This window comes from Triticum dicoccoides, chromosome 3B, assembly GCF_002162155.2.
Source record: "Triticum dicoccoides isolate Atlit2015 ecotype Zavitan chromosome 3B, WEW_v2.0, whole genome shotgun sequence".
NCBI classification, from domain to species: domain Eukaryota; kingdom Viridiplantae; phylum Streptophyta; class Magnoliopsida; order Poales; family Poaceae; genus Triticum; species Triticum dicoccoides.
Window position 1 is genome coordinate 860,054,465 of NC_041385.1, and position 15,176 is coordinate 860,069,640.

General features: G+C 48.1%; 1 protein-coding gene across 1 annotated transcript; it reads left to right on the plus strand.

Annotated features, from left to right (window-relative positions):
• Positions 1 to 13,956: 13,956 nt before the first annotated feature.
• Positions 13,957 to 14,718, plus strand: LOC119282744 (agamous-like MADS-box protein AGL61). Its single transcript, XM_037562864.1, has one exon. It carries the CDS (start codon positions 13,978 to 13,980, stop codon positions 14,716 to 14,718), a length of 741 nt encoding a protein of 246 aa, XP_037418761.1. The 5' UTR covers positions 13,957 to 13,977.
• Positions 14,719 to 15,176: the final 458 nt, after the last annotated feature.

Consider the following 15,176-nt stretch of genomic DNA (forward strand, 5'->3'; position numbering starts at 1 on the left):
GTTAATACAATTCTAGCATGAATAATAAACATTTATCATGATATGAGGAAATAAATAATAACTTTATTATTGCCTCTAGGGCATATTTCCTTCAGTCTCCCACTTGCACTAGAGTCAATAATCTAGATTACATAGTAATGATTCTAACACCCGTGGAGTCTTGGTGTTGATCATGTTTTGCTCGTGAGAGAGGCTTAGTCAATGGGTCTGCAACATTCAGATCCGTATGTATCTTGCAAATCTCTATGTCTCCCACTTGGACTTGGTCCCGAATGGAATTGAAGCATCTCTTGATGTGCTTGGTCCTCTTGTGAAATCTGGATTCCTTTGCCAAGGCAATTGCACCAGTATTGTCACAGAAGATCTTCATTGGTCCCGATGCACTAGGTATGACACCTAGATCAGAAATGAACTCCTTCATCTAGACTCCTTCATTTGCTGCTTCCGAAGCAGCTATGTAGTCTGCTTCACATGTAGATCCCGCTACGACGCTTTGTTTAGAACTGCACCAACTTACAGCTCCACTGTTTAATAAAAACACGTATCCGGTTTGCGATTTAGAATCGTCCGGATCAGTGTCAAAGCTAGCATCGACGTAACCGTTTACGACTAGCTCTTTGTCACCTCCATATACGAGAAACCTATCCTTAGTCCTTTTCAGGTATTTGAGGATGTTCTTGACCGCTGTCCAGTGATCCACTCCTGGATTACTTTGGTACCTTTCTGCCAAGCTTATTGCTAAGCATACGTCAGGTCTGGTACACAGCATTGCATACATGATAGAGCCTATGGCTGAAGCATAGGGAACATTTTTCATTTTCTCTCTATCTTCTGCTGTGGTCGGGAATTGAGTTTGACTCAACTTCACACATTGTAGCACAGGCAAGAATCCTTTCTTTTCCTGATCCATTTTGAACTATTTCAAAAAAATTTCAAGGTATGTGCTTTGTGAAAGTCCTATTAAGCGTCTTGATCTATCTCTATAGATCTTGATGCCCAATATGTAAGCAGCTTCACCGAGGTCTTTCTTTGAAAAACTTTTATTCAAGTATTCTTTTATGCTATCCAGAAATTCTATATCATTTCCAATTAATAATATGTCATCTACATATAAAATTAGAAATGCTACAGAGCTCCCACTCACTTTCTTGTAAATACAGGCTTCTCCAAAAGTCTGTATAAAACCATATGCTTTGATCACAATATCAAAGCATTTATTCCAACTCTGAGATGCTTGCACCAGTCCATAAATGGAACGCTGGAGCTTGCACACTTTGTCAGCACCTTTTGGATCAACAAAACCTTCCGGCTGCATCATATACAACTCTTTTTCTAGAAATCCATTCAAGAATGCAGTCTTGACATCCATTTGCCAAATTTCATAATCATGAAATGCAGCAATAGCTAACATGATTCGGACGGACTTAAGCATCGCTACGGGTGAGAAAGTGTCATCGTAGTCAACCCCTTGAACTTGTCGAAAACCTTTTGCAACAAGTCGAGCTTTATAGACAGTTATATTACCATCAGCGTCAGTCTTCTTCTTAAAGATCCATTTATTCTCAATGGCTTGCCGATCATCGGGCAAGTCAACCAAAGTCCATACTTTGTTTTCATACATGGATCCCATCTCAGATTTCATGGCTTCTAGCCATTTTGCGGAATCTGGGCTCATCATCGCTTCCTCATAGTTCGTAGGTTCATCATGGTCAAGTAACATGACTTCTAGAATAGGATTACCGTACCACTCTGGTGCGGATCTTACTCTGCTAGACCTACGAGGTTCAGTAGAAACTTGATCTGAAGTTTCATGATCATTATCATTAGCTTCCTCACTAATTGGTGTAGTTGTCACAGGAACCGGTTCTCGTGATGAACTACTTTCCAATAAGGGAGTAGATACAGTTATCTTATCAAGTTCTACTTTCCTCCCACTCACTTCTTTCGAGAGAAACTCCTTCTCTAGAAAGGATCCATTCTTAGCAACGAATGTCTTGCCTTCGGATCTGTGATAGAAGGTGTACCCAACAGTCTCTTTGGGGTATCCTATGAAGACACATTTCTCCGATTTAGGTTCTAGCTTATCTGGTTGAAGTTTCTTCACATAAGCATCGCAGCCCCAAACTTTAAGAAACGACAACTTTGGTTTCTCGCCAAACCATAGTTCATAAGGCGTCGTCTCAACGGATTTTGATGGTGCCCTATTTAACGTGAATGCGGCCGTCTCTAAAGCATAACCCCAAAATGATAGCGGTTAATCAGTAAGAGACATCATAGATCGCACCATATCAAGTAAAGTACGATTACGACGTTCGGACACACCATTTCGTTGTGGTGTTCCAGGTGGCGTGAGTTGCGAAACTATTCCACATTGTTTCAAGTGTAGGCCAAACTCATAACTCAAATACTCTCCTCCATGATTAGATCGTAGAAACTTTATTTTCTTGTTACGATGATTTTCCACTTCACTCTGAAATTCTTTGAACTTTTCAAATGTTTCAGACTTGTGTTTCATCAAGTAGATATACCCATATCTGCTCAAATCATCTGCGGAGGTGAGAAAATAACGATACCCGCCGTGAGCCTCAACATTCATTGGGCCACAAACATTAGTATGTATGATTTCCAACAAATCAGTTGCTCGCTCCATAGTTCCGGAGAACAGCGTTTTAGTCATCTTGCCCATAAGGCACGGTTCGCAAGTACTAAGTGATTCATAATCAAGTGATTCCAAAAGTCCATGGGTATGGAGTTTCTTCATGCGCTTTACACCGATATGACCCAAACGGCAGTGCCACAAATAAGTTGCACTATCATTATCAACTCTGCATCTTTTGGTTTCAACACTATGAATATGTGTATCACTACTATCGAGATTTAATAAAAATAGACCACTCTTCAAGGGTGCATGACCATAAAAGATATTACTCATATAAATAGAACAACCATTATTCTCTGATTTAAATGAATAACCGTCTCACATTAAACAAGATCCAGATATAATGTTCATGCTCAACGCTGGCACCAAATAACAATTATTCAGGTCTAAAACTAATCCCAAAGGTAGATGTAGAGGTAGCGTGCCGACCGCGATAACATCGACTTTGGAACCGTTTCCCATGCGCATCGTCACCTCGTCCTTGGCCAGTGCTCGCTTATTCCGTAGTCCCTGTTTTGAGTTGCAAATATTAGCAACAGAACCAGTATCAAATACCCAGGTGCTACTACGAGCTCTAGTTAGGTACACATCAATAACATGTATATCACATATACCATTGTTCACTTTGCCATCCTTCTTATCCGCCAAATACTTGGGGCAGTTCCGCTTCCAGTGACCAGTCTGCTTGCAGTAGAAGCACTCAGTTTCAGGCTTAGGTCCAGACTTGGGTTTCTTCTCTTGAGCAGCAACTTGCTTGCTGTTCTTCTTGAAGTTCCCCTTCTTCTTCCCTTTGCCCTTTTTCTTGAAACTAGTGGTCTTGTTGACCATCAACACTTGATGCTCCTTCTTGATTTCTACCTCCGCAGCTTTTAGCATCGCGAAGAGCTCGGGAATAGTCTTGTTCATCCCTTGCATATTATAGTTCATCACAAAGCTCTTATAGCTTGGTGGCAGTGATTGGAGAATTCTGTCAATGACGCTATCATCCGGAAGATTAACTCCCAGTTGAATCAAGTGATTATTATACCCAGACATTTTGAGTATATGCTCACTGACAGTACTATTCTCCATCTTGCAGCTGTAGAACTTATTGGAGACTTCATATCTCTCAATCCGGGCATTTGCTTGAAATATTAACTTCAACTCTTGGAACATCTCATATGCTCCATGACGTTCAAAACGTCGTTGAAGACCCGGTTCTAAGCCGTAAAGCATGGCACACTGAACTATAGAGTAGTCATCAGCTTTGCTCTGCCAGACGTTCTTAACGTCGTCAGTTGCATCAGCAGCAGGCCTGGCACCCAGCGGTGCTTCCAGGACATAACTTTTCTGTGCAACAATGAGGATAATCCTCAGGTTACGGACCCAGTCCGTGTAATTGCTACCATCATCTTTCAACTTTTCTTTCTCAAGGAACGCATTAAAATTCAACGGAACAACAGCACGAGCCATCTATCTACAAACAAACATAGACAAGCAAAATACTATCAGGTACTAAGTTCATGATAAATTTAAGTTCAATTAATCATATTACTTAAGAACTCCCACTTAGACAGACATCTCTCTAGTCATCTTAAGTGATCACGTGATCCAAATCAACTAAACCATAACCGATCATCACGTGAGATGGAGTAGTTTTCAATGGTGAACATCACTATGTTGATCATATCTACTATATGATTCACGCTCGACCTTTCGGTCTTCGTGTTCCGAGGCCATATCTGCATATGCTAGGCTCGTCAAGTTTAACCGGAGTATTCCGCGTGTGCAAAACTATCTTGCACCCGTTGTAGATGGACGTAGAGCTTATCACACCCGATCATCACGTGGTGTCTGGGCACGACGAACTTTGACAACGGTGCATACTCAGGGAGAACACTTCTTGATAATTTTAGTGAGAGATCATCTTAAAATGCTACCGTCAATCAAAGAAAGATAAGATGCATAAAGGATAAACATCACATGCAATCAATATAAGTGATATGATATGGCCATCATCATCTTGTGCTTGTGATCTCCATCTCCGAAGCACCGTCGTGATCACCATCGTCACCGGCGCGACACCTTGATCTCCATCGTAGCATTGTTGTCGTTACGCCATCTATTGCTTCTACGACTATCGCTACCGCTTAGTGATAAAGTAAAGCAATTACAGGGCGTTTGCATTTCATACAATAAAGCGACAACCATATGGCTCCTGCCAGTTGCCGATAACTTCGGTTAAAAACATGATCATCTCATACAATAAAATATAGCATCACGTCTTGACATAGCAACGTAGTAATTTCAAAAAAATTCCTACGCACACGCAAGATCATGGTGATGGCATAGCAACGAGAGGGGAAAGTGATGTCCACGTACCCTCGTAGACCGTAAGCGGAAGCGTTATGACAACGCGGTTTATGTAGTCGTACGTCTTCACGATCCGACCGATCCAAGCACCGAACGTACGGCACCTCCGTGTTCAGCACACGTTCAGCTCGATGACGATCCCCGGGCTCCGATCCGGCAAAGCTTCAGGGATGAGTTCCGTCAGCACGACGGCGTGGTGACGATGATGATGCTCTACCGGCGCAGGGCTTCGCCTAAACTCCGCGACGATATGACCGAGGTGGAATATGGTGGAGGGGGGCACCGCACACGGTTAAGGAACGATCCGTAGATCAACTTGTGTCTTTGGGGTGCCCCCTGCCCCCGTATATAAAGGAGCAAGGGGGGAGGCCGGCCGGCCCCTTGGGCGCGCCAAGGGAGGAGGAATCCTCCTCCTAGTAGGAGTAGGACTCCTCCTTTCCTACTCCTACTAGGAGGGGGAAGGAAGGGGGAGAGGGGGAAGGAAAGGGGGGGGGGCGCCGCCCCCCCCCCTCCTAGTCCAATTCGGACCAGAGAGGGGAGGGGGTGCGCGGCCCATGCTGGCCGCTCCTCTCTCCTTTCCCCTAAGGCCCATAAGGCCCAATACTCTCCCGGGGGGTTCCGGTAACCCCCCCGGCACTCCGGTTTTCTCCGAAATCACCCGGAACACTTCCGGTGTCCGAATATAATCGTCCAATATATCAATCTTTATGTCTCGACCATTTCGAGACTCCTCGTCATGTCCGTGATCACATCCGGGACTCCGAACAAACTTCGGTACATCAAAACTTATAAACTCATAATAAAACTGTCATCGTAATGTTAAGCGTGCGGACCCTACGGGTTCGAGAACTATGTAGACATGACCTAGAACCATTCTCGGTCAATAACCAATAGCGGGACCTGGATGCCCATATTGGTTCCTACATATTCTACGAAGATCTTTATCGGTCAAACCGCATAACAACATACGTTGTTCCCTTTGTCATCGGTATGTTACTTGCCCGAGATTTGATCATCGGTATCCAATACCTAGTTCAATCTCGTTACCGGTAAGTCTCTTTACTCGTTCTGTAACACATCATCTTATAACTAACTCATTAGTTAGAATGCTTGCAAGGCTTAGGTGATGAGTATTACCGAGAGGGCCCAGAGACACCTCTCCGACAATCGGAGTGAGAAAATCTAATCTCGAATTATGCCAACCCAACATGTACATTCGGAAACACCTATAGAGCACCTTTATAATCACCCAGTTACGTTGTGACGTTTGTTAGCACACAAAGTGTTCTTCCGGTAAACGAGAGTTGCACAATCTCATAGTTGCAGGAACTTTGTATAAGTCATGAAGAAAGCAATAGCAATATACTAAACGATCAAGTGCTAGGCTAACGGAATGGGTCATGTCAATCACATCATTATCCTAATGATGTGATCCCATTAATCAAATGACAACACATGTCTATGGTTTAGGAAACATAACCATCTTTGATTAATGAGCTAGTCAAGTAGAGGCATACTAGTGACTTTATGTTTGTCTATGTATTCACACATGTATCATGTTTCCGGTTAATACAATTCTAGCATGAATAATAAACATTTATCATGATATGAGGAAATAAATAATAACTTTATTATTGCCTCTAGGGCATATTTCCTTCACTTACCTCACAGTCGTTAGATGTAGATCTAATGGTCAGAAACGACGGATGGCAGACACACCATCACCACCAACTTAGTCTTCTGTAGGAGTACTAGCAAGATCCGTGCATTGCACGGAATATCAAGATGCATATTTTGCGTGGACTTGCCCAATGATCGACAAGCCATAGAAAATAAATGGATCTTTAAGAAGAAGACCGACGCAGACGGTAATGTTACTGTTTACAAAGCTCGACTTCTTGCAAAAGGTTTTCGACAAGTTCAAGGAGTTGACTACTGTTGGTGTCAAAATCGGTGGATCTCGGGTAGGGGGTCCCGATCTGTGCGTCTTAGGCTAATGGTAACAGGAGGCAAGGGGCACAATGTTTACCCAGGTTCGGGCCCTCTCGATGGAGGTAAAACCCTACTTCCTGCTTGATTGATATTGATGATATGAGTAGTATAAGAGTTGATCTACCACGAGATCGTAGAGGCTAAACCCTAGAAGCTAGCCTATGACGATTATGATTGTGATCGTCCCTCTAAGGACCAACCTCCCCGGTTTATATAGACATCGGAGAGGGCTAGGGTTTACATGGAGTCGGTTACAAGGAAGGAAACGTAATATCCGAATCGCCAAGCTTGCCTTCCACGCAAAGGAGAGTCCCATCCGGACACGGGACGGGGTCTTGAGTCTTGTATCTTCACGCTCCAACAGTCCGGACAAAGTATACAGTCCGGCTGTCCGGATACCCCCTAATCCAGGACTCCCTCAGTGGGCGCGGAAACGGCAAGCCGAAGAGCTTCCAAGGCGGGGGCGATCGTGGCAGCACTGGCCGCGGCAACGGCGGGCTGGCGACGCCCAAGCGGAAGGGCAATTGCCGTTACTGTGGCATCCCTGGTCACTGGGCGAAGGAGTGCCGCAAGAAGGAGAGGGACCAGCGTGAGCAGCGGGATCAGCAGGCGAACGTCGCCCAGGTCGAGGTTGAGCAGCCTGGCTTGCTTCTCGCCACCTGCGCGATGGTGAGCGCGGCGAGCGCGGTGGGCGACATACATGAGCAGTCCACGAACATCTTCCTCAACGAAGCTCGCATGGTGCCGGTCGCCACCAACAGCGACCGCTGGTATTTGGATACTGGTGCAAGCAATCACATGACAGGGCGGCGTGACATGTTGTCGCAGGTGGACGAGTCCGTTCGCGGCTCGGTGCGTTTCGGCAACGGCTCCATCATGCATATCTGCAGACGCGGTGTGGTGACGTTCTCCTGCAAGAACGCGAGCACCGTGCGCTCTCGGATGTGTACTACATTACCCAGCTGCGGACGAGCATCGTGAGCCTCGGGCAGCTCGACGAGCACGGGTGCAAGTCCGTGATTGAGGACGGCGTGCTCTGCCTCTACGACAAGCGGCGCGTGCTATTGGCACGGGTGCAGCGGATGAGCAACCGGCTTTACATCGTGGCTCTGAACTTGGCTACGCCCGTGTTCCTCCTGGTGCGCAGCGGCGACGAGGTGTGGTGCTGGCATGGGCGCTTCGGTCATCTCCATTTCCGGGCGCTGCATGATCTTGGCGCGAAGGGGGTGGTGTGAGGCATGCCAGTGATCCAGCACGTCGAGCAGTTCTGCGAGGGCTGCACGATCGGAAAGATGCATCACACGCCGTTCCCGCGCGCGTCAGCATACTGCGCGGAACAGGGGCTCGAGCTCGTCCACGGTGATCTCTGCGGGCCCATCACGCCGGCCACCATGTCCGGTAACAAATACTTCCTGCTCATTGTTGACGATCACAGTAGATCTATGTGGCTGGAAGTACTCAGGAGCAAGGACGAGGCGTTCAAGTTCTTTAGAAAGATCAAAGCGGCTGCTGAGACACAGAGCGGCGCCAAACTCAGGGCGTTCCGCAGTGATCGCGGGGCGAGTTCAACTCGAACGAGTTCACCGCGTACTGCGAGGAGCTCAGCATTCTGAGGAACACGACGACCCCATACTCTCCGCAACAGAACGGAGTCGTCGAGCGCCGCAACCAGTCCATGGTAGAGATGGCGCGCAGCCTGATGAAAAGCATGGGCGTGCCGAGCACATTCTGCGGCGAGGCGGTGCGCACGGCGGTGCACATCCTCAATCATTCTCCGACGAGAAGTTTGCAGGGCATGACATCCTATGAGGCGTGGCACAAGAAGAAGCCGAGGGTCGACTACTTTCGCACCTTCGGCTGTGTCGCGCACGTCAAGCTCGTCGGCCCCGGCGTGACCAAGCTGGCTGACAGGTCGCGGCCGGGCATATTTCTGCGCTACGAGGCGGGCACCAAGGGCTATCGGGTGTTTGACCCGGTCGGCAAGCGCATGTACATCACGCGCGACGTGCGTTTTGAAGAAGACCGGCGCTGGGAGTGGAGCAAGGACGGTGGCTACTCGGAGCACGCCCACGAGTTCACGGTCGTGTACCCCGATGCGGGCGTGTCCACAACCACGACTTACTCAGTGTCGCCGGACCCGGCGACGCCACCTAGCGCACCTGCAACACCAAATGTGACAAGCTCACCGCTCGCTCCAAGCACGCCACGAACACGCCGAGCGCGTCCAGCACGCCAGACTCGGCGGGTTCAAGCTCATCCACACCAGCTGCTCCCTATGACACAGATGACAGGTGGGTGACACCACCCACCGGCGAGGATTTCGACGCCGAGGGGGTGCCCGTCCGCTTCAAATCAATGGAGTACGTCATCGACCACGCACCGGCATGCACTTTGGAGTACAACGGGCTTTGTCTCTCTGCAGCAGAGGAGCCCGCGTCCGTTCAGGAGGCTTTGGACGAACCTGCTTGGCGCAGCGCGATGGAGGCGGAGATGGAGTCAATCCGCTCCAATGAAACCTGGGTCCTGGCCTCACTGCCCGCCGGCCACCGCCCCATTGGACTGAAGTGGGTATTCAAGGTCAAGCGTGATCCTGCAGGGAACAGTGTGAAGCACAAAGCCAGGCTGGTCGCGAAGGGATACGCACAGCAGCAGGGGGTTGATTTTGATGAGGTCTTCGCCCCGGTTGCGCGCCTGGAGACAGTGCGGCTGCTGCTGGCCGTGGTGGCGCATCGCGGCTGGGGCGTGCACCACATGGACATACGCTCAGCGTTTCTCAATGGCGAGCTGCAGGAAGAGGTATATGTACATCAACCTGTAGGTTTTGTTGATAGCAGCAACACACACCGTGTGCTCAAGCTGCAGAAGGCTCTGTATGGTCTCCAACAGGTTCCCCGCGCCTGGAATGCAAAGCTCGATGACACACTTCAGTCGCTCGGTTTCGAGCGTTGCCAGCTCGACCATGCTCTCTACCGGCGAGGTAACAGAGACAGCTTTCTGTTGGTTGGTGTCTATGTGGACGATCTGATCATCATAGGGACAGCAGCAGATGAAATTGATCACTTCAAGATGCAGATGAAGGAACTGTTTCAGATGAGCGACCTCGGCCTTCTCGGCTATTACCTTGGGATTGAGGTGAAGCAGGGAGAGGGTGTGATCACAGTGTGTCAGTCTAGCTTTGCGGCAAAGATTCTGCAAGACGCAGGTATGGAAGACTGCAACTCTTGCAACACTCCGTTGGAGAACCGTCTGAAGCTGGAGAAAAATGATGGTCAGGCAGTTGATGCAACTCTACCGCAGCCTGATTCGCAGCCTCAGGTACCTGGTGAACACTAGACCTGATATTTCATATACTGTGGGGATTGTTAGCAGATTCATAGAATCACCGGGCAGAGAGCACTGGGCCGCGGTGAAGCAGATTCTTCGGTATGTCAAAGGCACTCTGGGCTACGGCTGTACTTTCAGAAAAGTAGAGAGGGAAGTGCTCACAGGCTACAGTGACAGTGACCATGCGGGTGATTTGAATGATCGAAAGAGCACCAGTGGAGTCGTTTTCTTCCTCGGATCAGGGGTGGTTACTTGGACATCCCAGAAACAGAAGATCGTAGCTCTGTCGTCGTGCAAAGCAGAATACATAGCAGGAGCAACAGCTGCTATACAGGCCGTCTGGTTGAGTAGGCTGCTCGCAAAAATGCTTGGGGAAGAGGTTCAGAAAGTGAAGCTGAAGATTGATAACAAATCAGCGATTAAGCTCAGCAAGAATCCGGTTCATCATGAGAGAAGCAAACATATTGATCTCAGGTATCATTATATACGAGAGTGTGTTGAGCTGGGCAGGGTGGATATTGAGCATGTGAGGACTGTTGATCAAGTCGCCGATATCTTAACCAAGTCACTGGGCAGGACCCAGTTCAGCGAGCTTCGAACCAGGCTCGGGATTGGCATGGTGCAGCAGATTAGGGGGTGAATTGTTGGCTAATCAGCAGCACCTGTTCTTCAGTTAGAAGCTAGTACTGTCAGTTAGCTGAATAAGTGTCTGTCTATCAGCGTGTGTTTGTGCACGTACAGATTCAGTTAGTTTGCTTAGCGCATTTGTAGCTCGTCCGAGACGCGCCGTGGGATGGCATGGATCACGCTGATCGTGGCGAGCTTGTAGGGATCGATCACAGAGAGCATCGTGGGATGGCACGATCAGTAGGCTCGACGTGTGAGACCATTTCTCCCTTGTTTTCAGCAGCTCGTTGGAGCTAGATTAATAACAGCTCGAAAAGCTGCAGAGGCAGTACGCAGCGCAAAACTCAGTCTTCCACCTCTCGTTCTCTCTCACTCTCGTTCGTGTTTGCCGGTGATCTGCAACTACACCAGATGTGCGGCCGCATCATAGGGAGCCAACTGCGCGGGGGCATGTGGGGCGACGCCGTAGTGAGCCAACTGCGCGGGGGCATTGGGCGAGCCTAGATATGGCTGGGCGGGGGCCATGGAGGCGCCGGACAGGGCGGCTAGCGTCCGAGAGGCCAAAAACGGGGAGGCCAGGGTGGCCTGAGCGGCAACGGTTGGGCTGGCGAAGGTTGTGGCGGCGGCGGCCGGTACAGAGGCCAACGTGTGACCGGGACATGGGGAAGCGGGCGATCATAGACCTAAACTGATACTACCATGTAAAGATTAGGGTTGTGGGAAATGACACCCAATACGGGTGTGGCTATCTCATATATATAAGGGTACACGAAGTGTACAAATACAATATACAGGTTATACACAGAAGCTACGTATAAACATTACTAGCAAAAGAGCCCGTGCGTTGCAACGGGAAAAAATACCACATGTGAAACAACATCATATTCAGATTGTACACATTTTTCTAATCATTTTACATATATAACATGTTATAATTAAAGTTAGGTTTAAAAGATATGAATATTTTCTAAAACATTTAAATCTGTTCCTAAACCGAATTGAAAAATACTTGGCTTGTAAAAACAACGTCATGTTCATATTCTACACATTTTTCTAATTAATTTTCATATATAACATGTTAAAATCGGCGTTATGGTTTAAAAGATATGAATAATTTTTAAAACATTTAAATATTTTCCAAAACCGAATGTAAAAATAGTTGACGTCTAAAAATGATGTCATATTAATATTCTACACATTTTTCTAATCAATTTTCATATATAACATGTTAAAATTGGACTTACAGTTTAAAAGATATGGTTATTTAAAGAAAGATATTTATTTTTAATACACTGCAGGGTGATTAACGCATATATAGGGGGGGTTTATGTAAAACTCCAACAAAACGATTTGCAGTGCCTTAACATGGATCGCGGATTAACTAGCATGAAATGTAGGGGGTTTTGTGTAAAATGCGAATAAAAAACAAACAAGACTGCAGGTTAATTTCTTATAACCCGAGGGAGTTTTATGCAAAATTGCTAGCGGCGCCGAACGACACCTGGTGTACATTTTTCCTTAATCAATGCGCTCTTTATGGAAGACGCTAGCATAATCACAACTATAACCTTGTTAATTGTCGTTATTCAACTACTTTCACATGTGAAGAAAGCTTCCTAAACATGAGAAGAAAGCTCATCCGTATGATGATTACGACAGGTCCACTCGCTCTCTTGGAGACACAAATTAGGCTAAAGTTGTTCAGGTATGTCTCTATGGAGCTTGGGGCATGTGTTGATATATGCATAGGGGAAGTTGAGATGATGAAGATAAGACTTGAGTTGTCCAGTTTAGGAAGCTTGGTGAGATGATAAACTATTAATACATTACTATTAGCCATTAGCCATTAGCCAGCTCGATAGTCGATCGATAGGAATTACCACCCCGTTGATGTTAATCCACTAGATATCTAGCTATGCACGAGGTGAGATTCATGCACCCTCTCGTACCAGCTGACAACTCATCACACCATCGAACTTTGTCACGCATATATATAGCTAGTATTTGCTAGTGGATTAATGGCAATGGGGCAGTAATTGCAATCGAGCTAGCTAATGGCTAATGGGTAATTAGTTGATTATGATTCCATCAAAGTCTTTCTAGATTGGACACGTGACAACTCATCGCCATCATCTCGACTCTTCTTACAGGGTTGCCATGAGCTCATCTGAAAAGTTTCAATTTCGGCAACATAAAATTTTCGGAACACCACACTATATAACCGAATTTTTGGAGATTTCAAAAATTGATGTTGAATTATTCAATCAAAGTTCACTGACATGTCAATAAATTTTGATATAATTCAAATTTAATCGAAATTTAATACTAATCTAGTATGTACTTTCGAGCTTACCAAGATTTCAGTTACGTACACATCATAGGCAATGCATTGGCCTCACTCATCTCATGTGTTTGTCTCTCTAACTACAACTGAATTAAGACTGTATATGCCAAGTTGTCACACGTATTCCAGGTTAGAAATGTTTCGATACCAACTGAAAATAACAAAATTTCACACTTTTTTTTTCTTTTTGAAATACTGAACCATTGTCATATCTTATCAATACCCGTCACAACTCAGCGTGTCTTAATTCGGTAGCAAGCGTGACAAGAGACCTGAGGTGAGGAACAAACGAACAATGCATTGAGCCCATGTCCTATCGTACACATCCAAATTCCGAGGTTACTATAAATATTTCCTCCAAGATTTTTTTTTCAAAAAATCGGAAATTGCATCAAAACTTCAATGGAAATAATGAAGCCTGCTGAAATCTTTTCATGCGCGTGACAACTCATGGGCAGACAAGAGCGATAAAAATTGCATCGCCCATGACGAGTTGTCATGTAGAGGGCAATTCATTATGAGGGGTGCAATTCCTCCTCGTCTTCATCTCTCCGCTGCTATATAAACACCGATCCATCCTCGAGTAGTAGCCAGACACATACCTACCTCGTCTCAGTCTCTAGTCTCTGGCATGGCAATGGCAACGGCAACCGCAACGGCGCCGCAGCGGAGGGCAAGCATGGGGCGGCAGAAGATCGAGATCCGGAAGATCGAGAGCGAGGAGGCGCGGCAGGTGTGCTTCTCCAAGCGCCGGGCGGGGCTATTCAAGAAGGCCAGCGAGCTGGCCGTGCTGTGCGGCGCCGAGGTAGCCGCCGTCGTCTTCTCCCCCGCTGGCAAGGCCTTCTCCTTCGGCCACCCCTCCGTCGAGGCCATCCTCGACCGCTTCGTCCCCTCCGCGGCTCAGCAGCCCGGGGCGGTGGTGCCCGGCGCGGGCCTGGGCGCCGCGGGCGACCGCAACCTTGCGGAGCTGAACCGGCAGTACGGCGAGCTGCGCACGCAGCTGGAGGCGGAGAAGGCGCGCAAGGAGCGCGCGGAGGAGGCCATGGCGAAGGAGCGCGCCGCGGAGAACCAGATGGCGGCGTGGCTCGACGCCGACCTGCGCGACATGGGGGAGGAGGAGCTGATGGCCTTCGCCGCCGCGCTGGTGGAGGTGCAGGCCGCCGTCTCGGAGCGCGCCAACCAGGTGCTCCAGGAGGCGCTCAACGTCGGCCGCTCCAGGAGCGCCAGCCGCATGCTCCAGGCGCCCCCACCGCCGCAACAGCAGCAGCAACTCGCCGGGGGCGGTACCTTCGAGTTCGGTAACACCAGCACCAACGCCGGTATGGAGATGCAGCAAATGCTGCTGGCGATGCCTCCGCCGCCCCCGCCGGAGTTCGCCCCAGGAATGGACATGGTGCAGCACGGCGGATTCCCCTACTGAGGAAGTGGGATGAAGATGAATGAGATCCAGTCATCGAGTCGCGAGTCCATCCGTTCTTCCAGTGCATGCATGCACGCATGCATGGACGCCGCAGTGAGTCTTTGGTTATATGCATCTTGCATGCCGTTGATGATGATCCATCTATGTGGATGCATGATGCATATGCAATCTTGTGTTTTTCGCTTTTATTGTCGTTGTGTTGTGTTGCAACGCAACATATTGGGTCCTTCAATTGTGATTTATCTCGGTGCTCGAGATTAATGAAATAAAAGCCCTTGATGGACACGAAGGTGATTTTTTTCCACTATAGATGAGTGGGCCGCCCCGCCGCTCTGGCGACGCGCGGGCGAGCCGTCCCGCCCTCTCCTCCAGCCCTCCCCCGCGCTGCCGCCGCGCCAGGCGCCAGCGGCCACCCCACAGAGGACCCCGGTAAGCCGCCCCCAACCTGCAACCCTGTG

What these genes read in the sequence shown, in the direction of transcription:
- LOC119282744 (XM_037562864.1), top strand. Translation starts at nt 13,978, where the DNA reads ATGGGGCGGCAGAAGATCGAGATCCGGAAGATCGAGAGCGAGGAGGCG.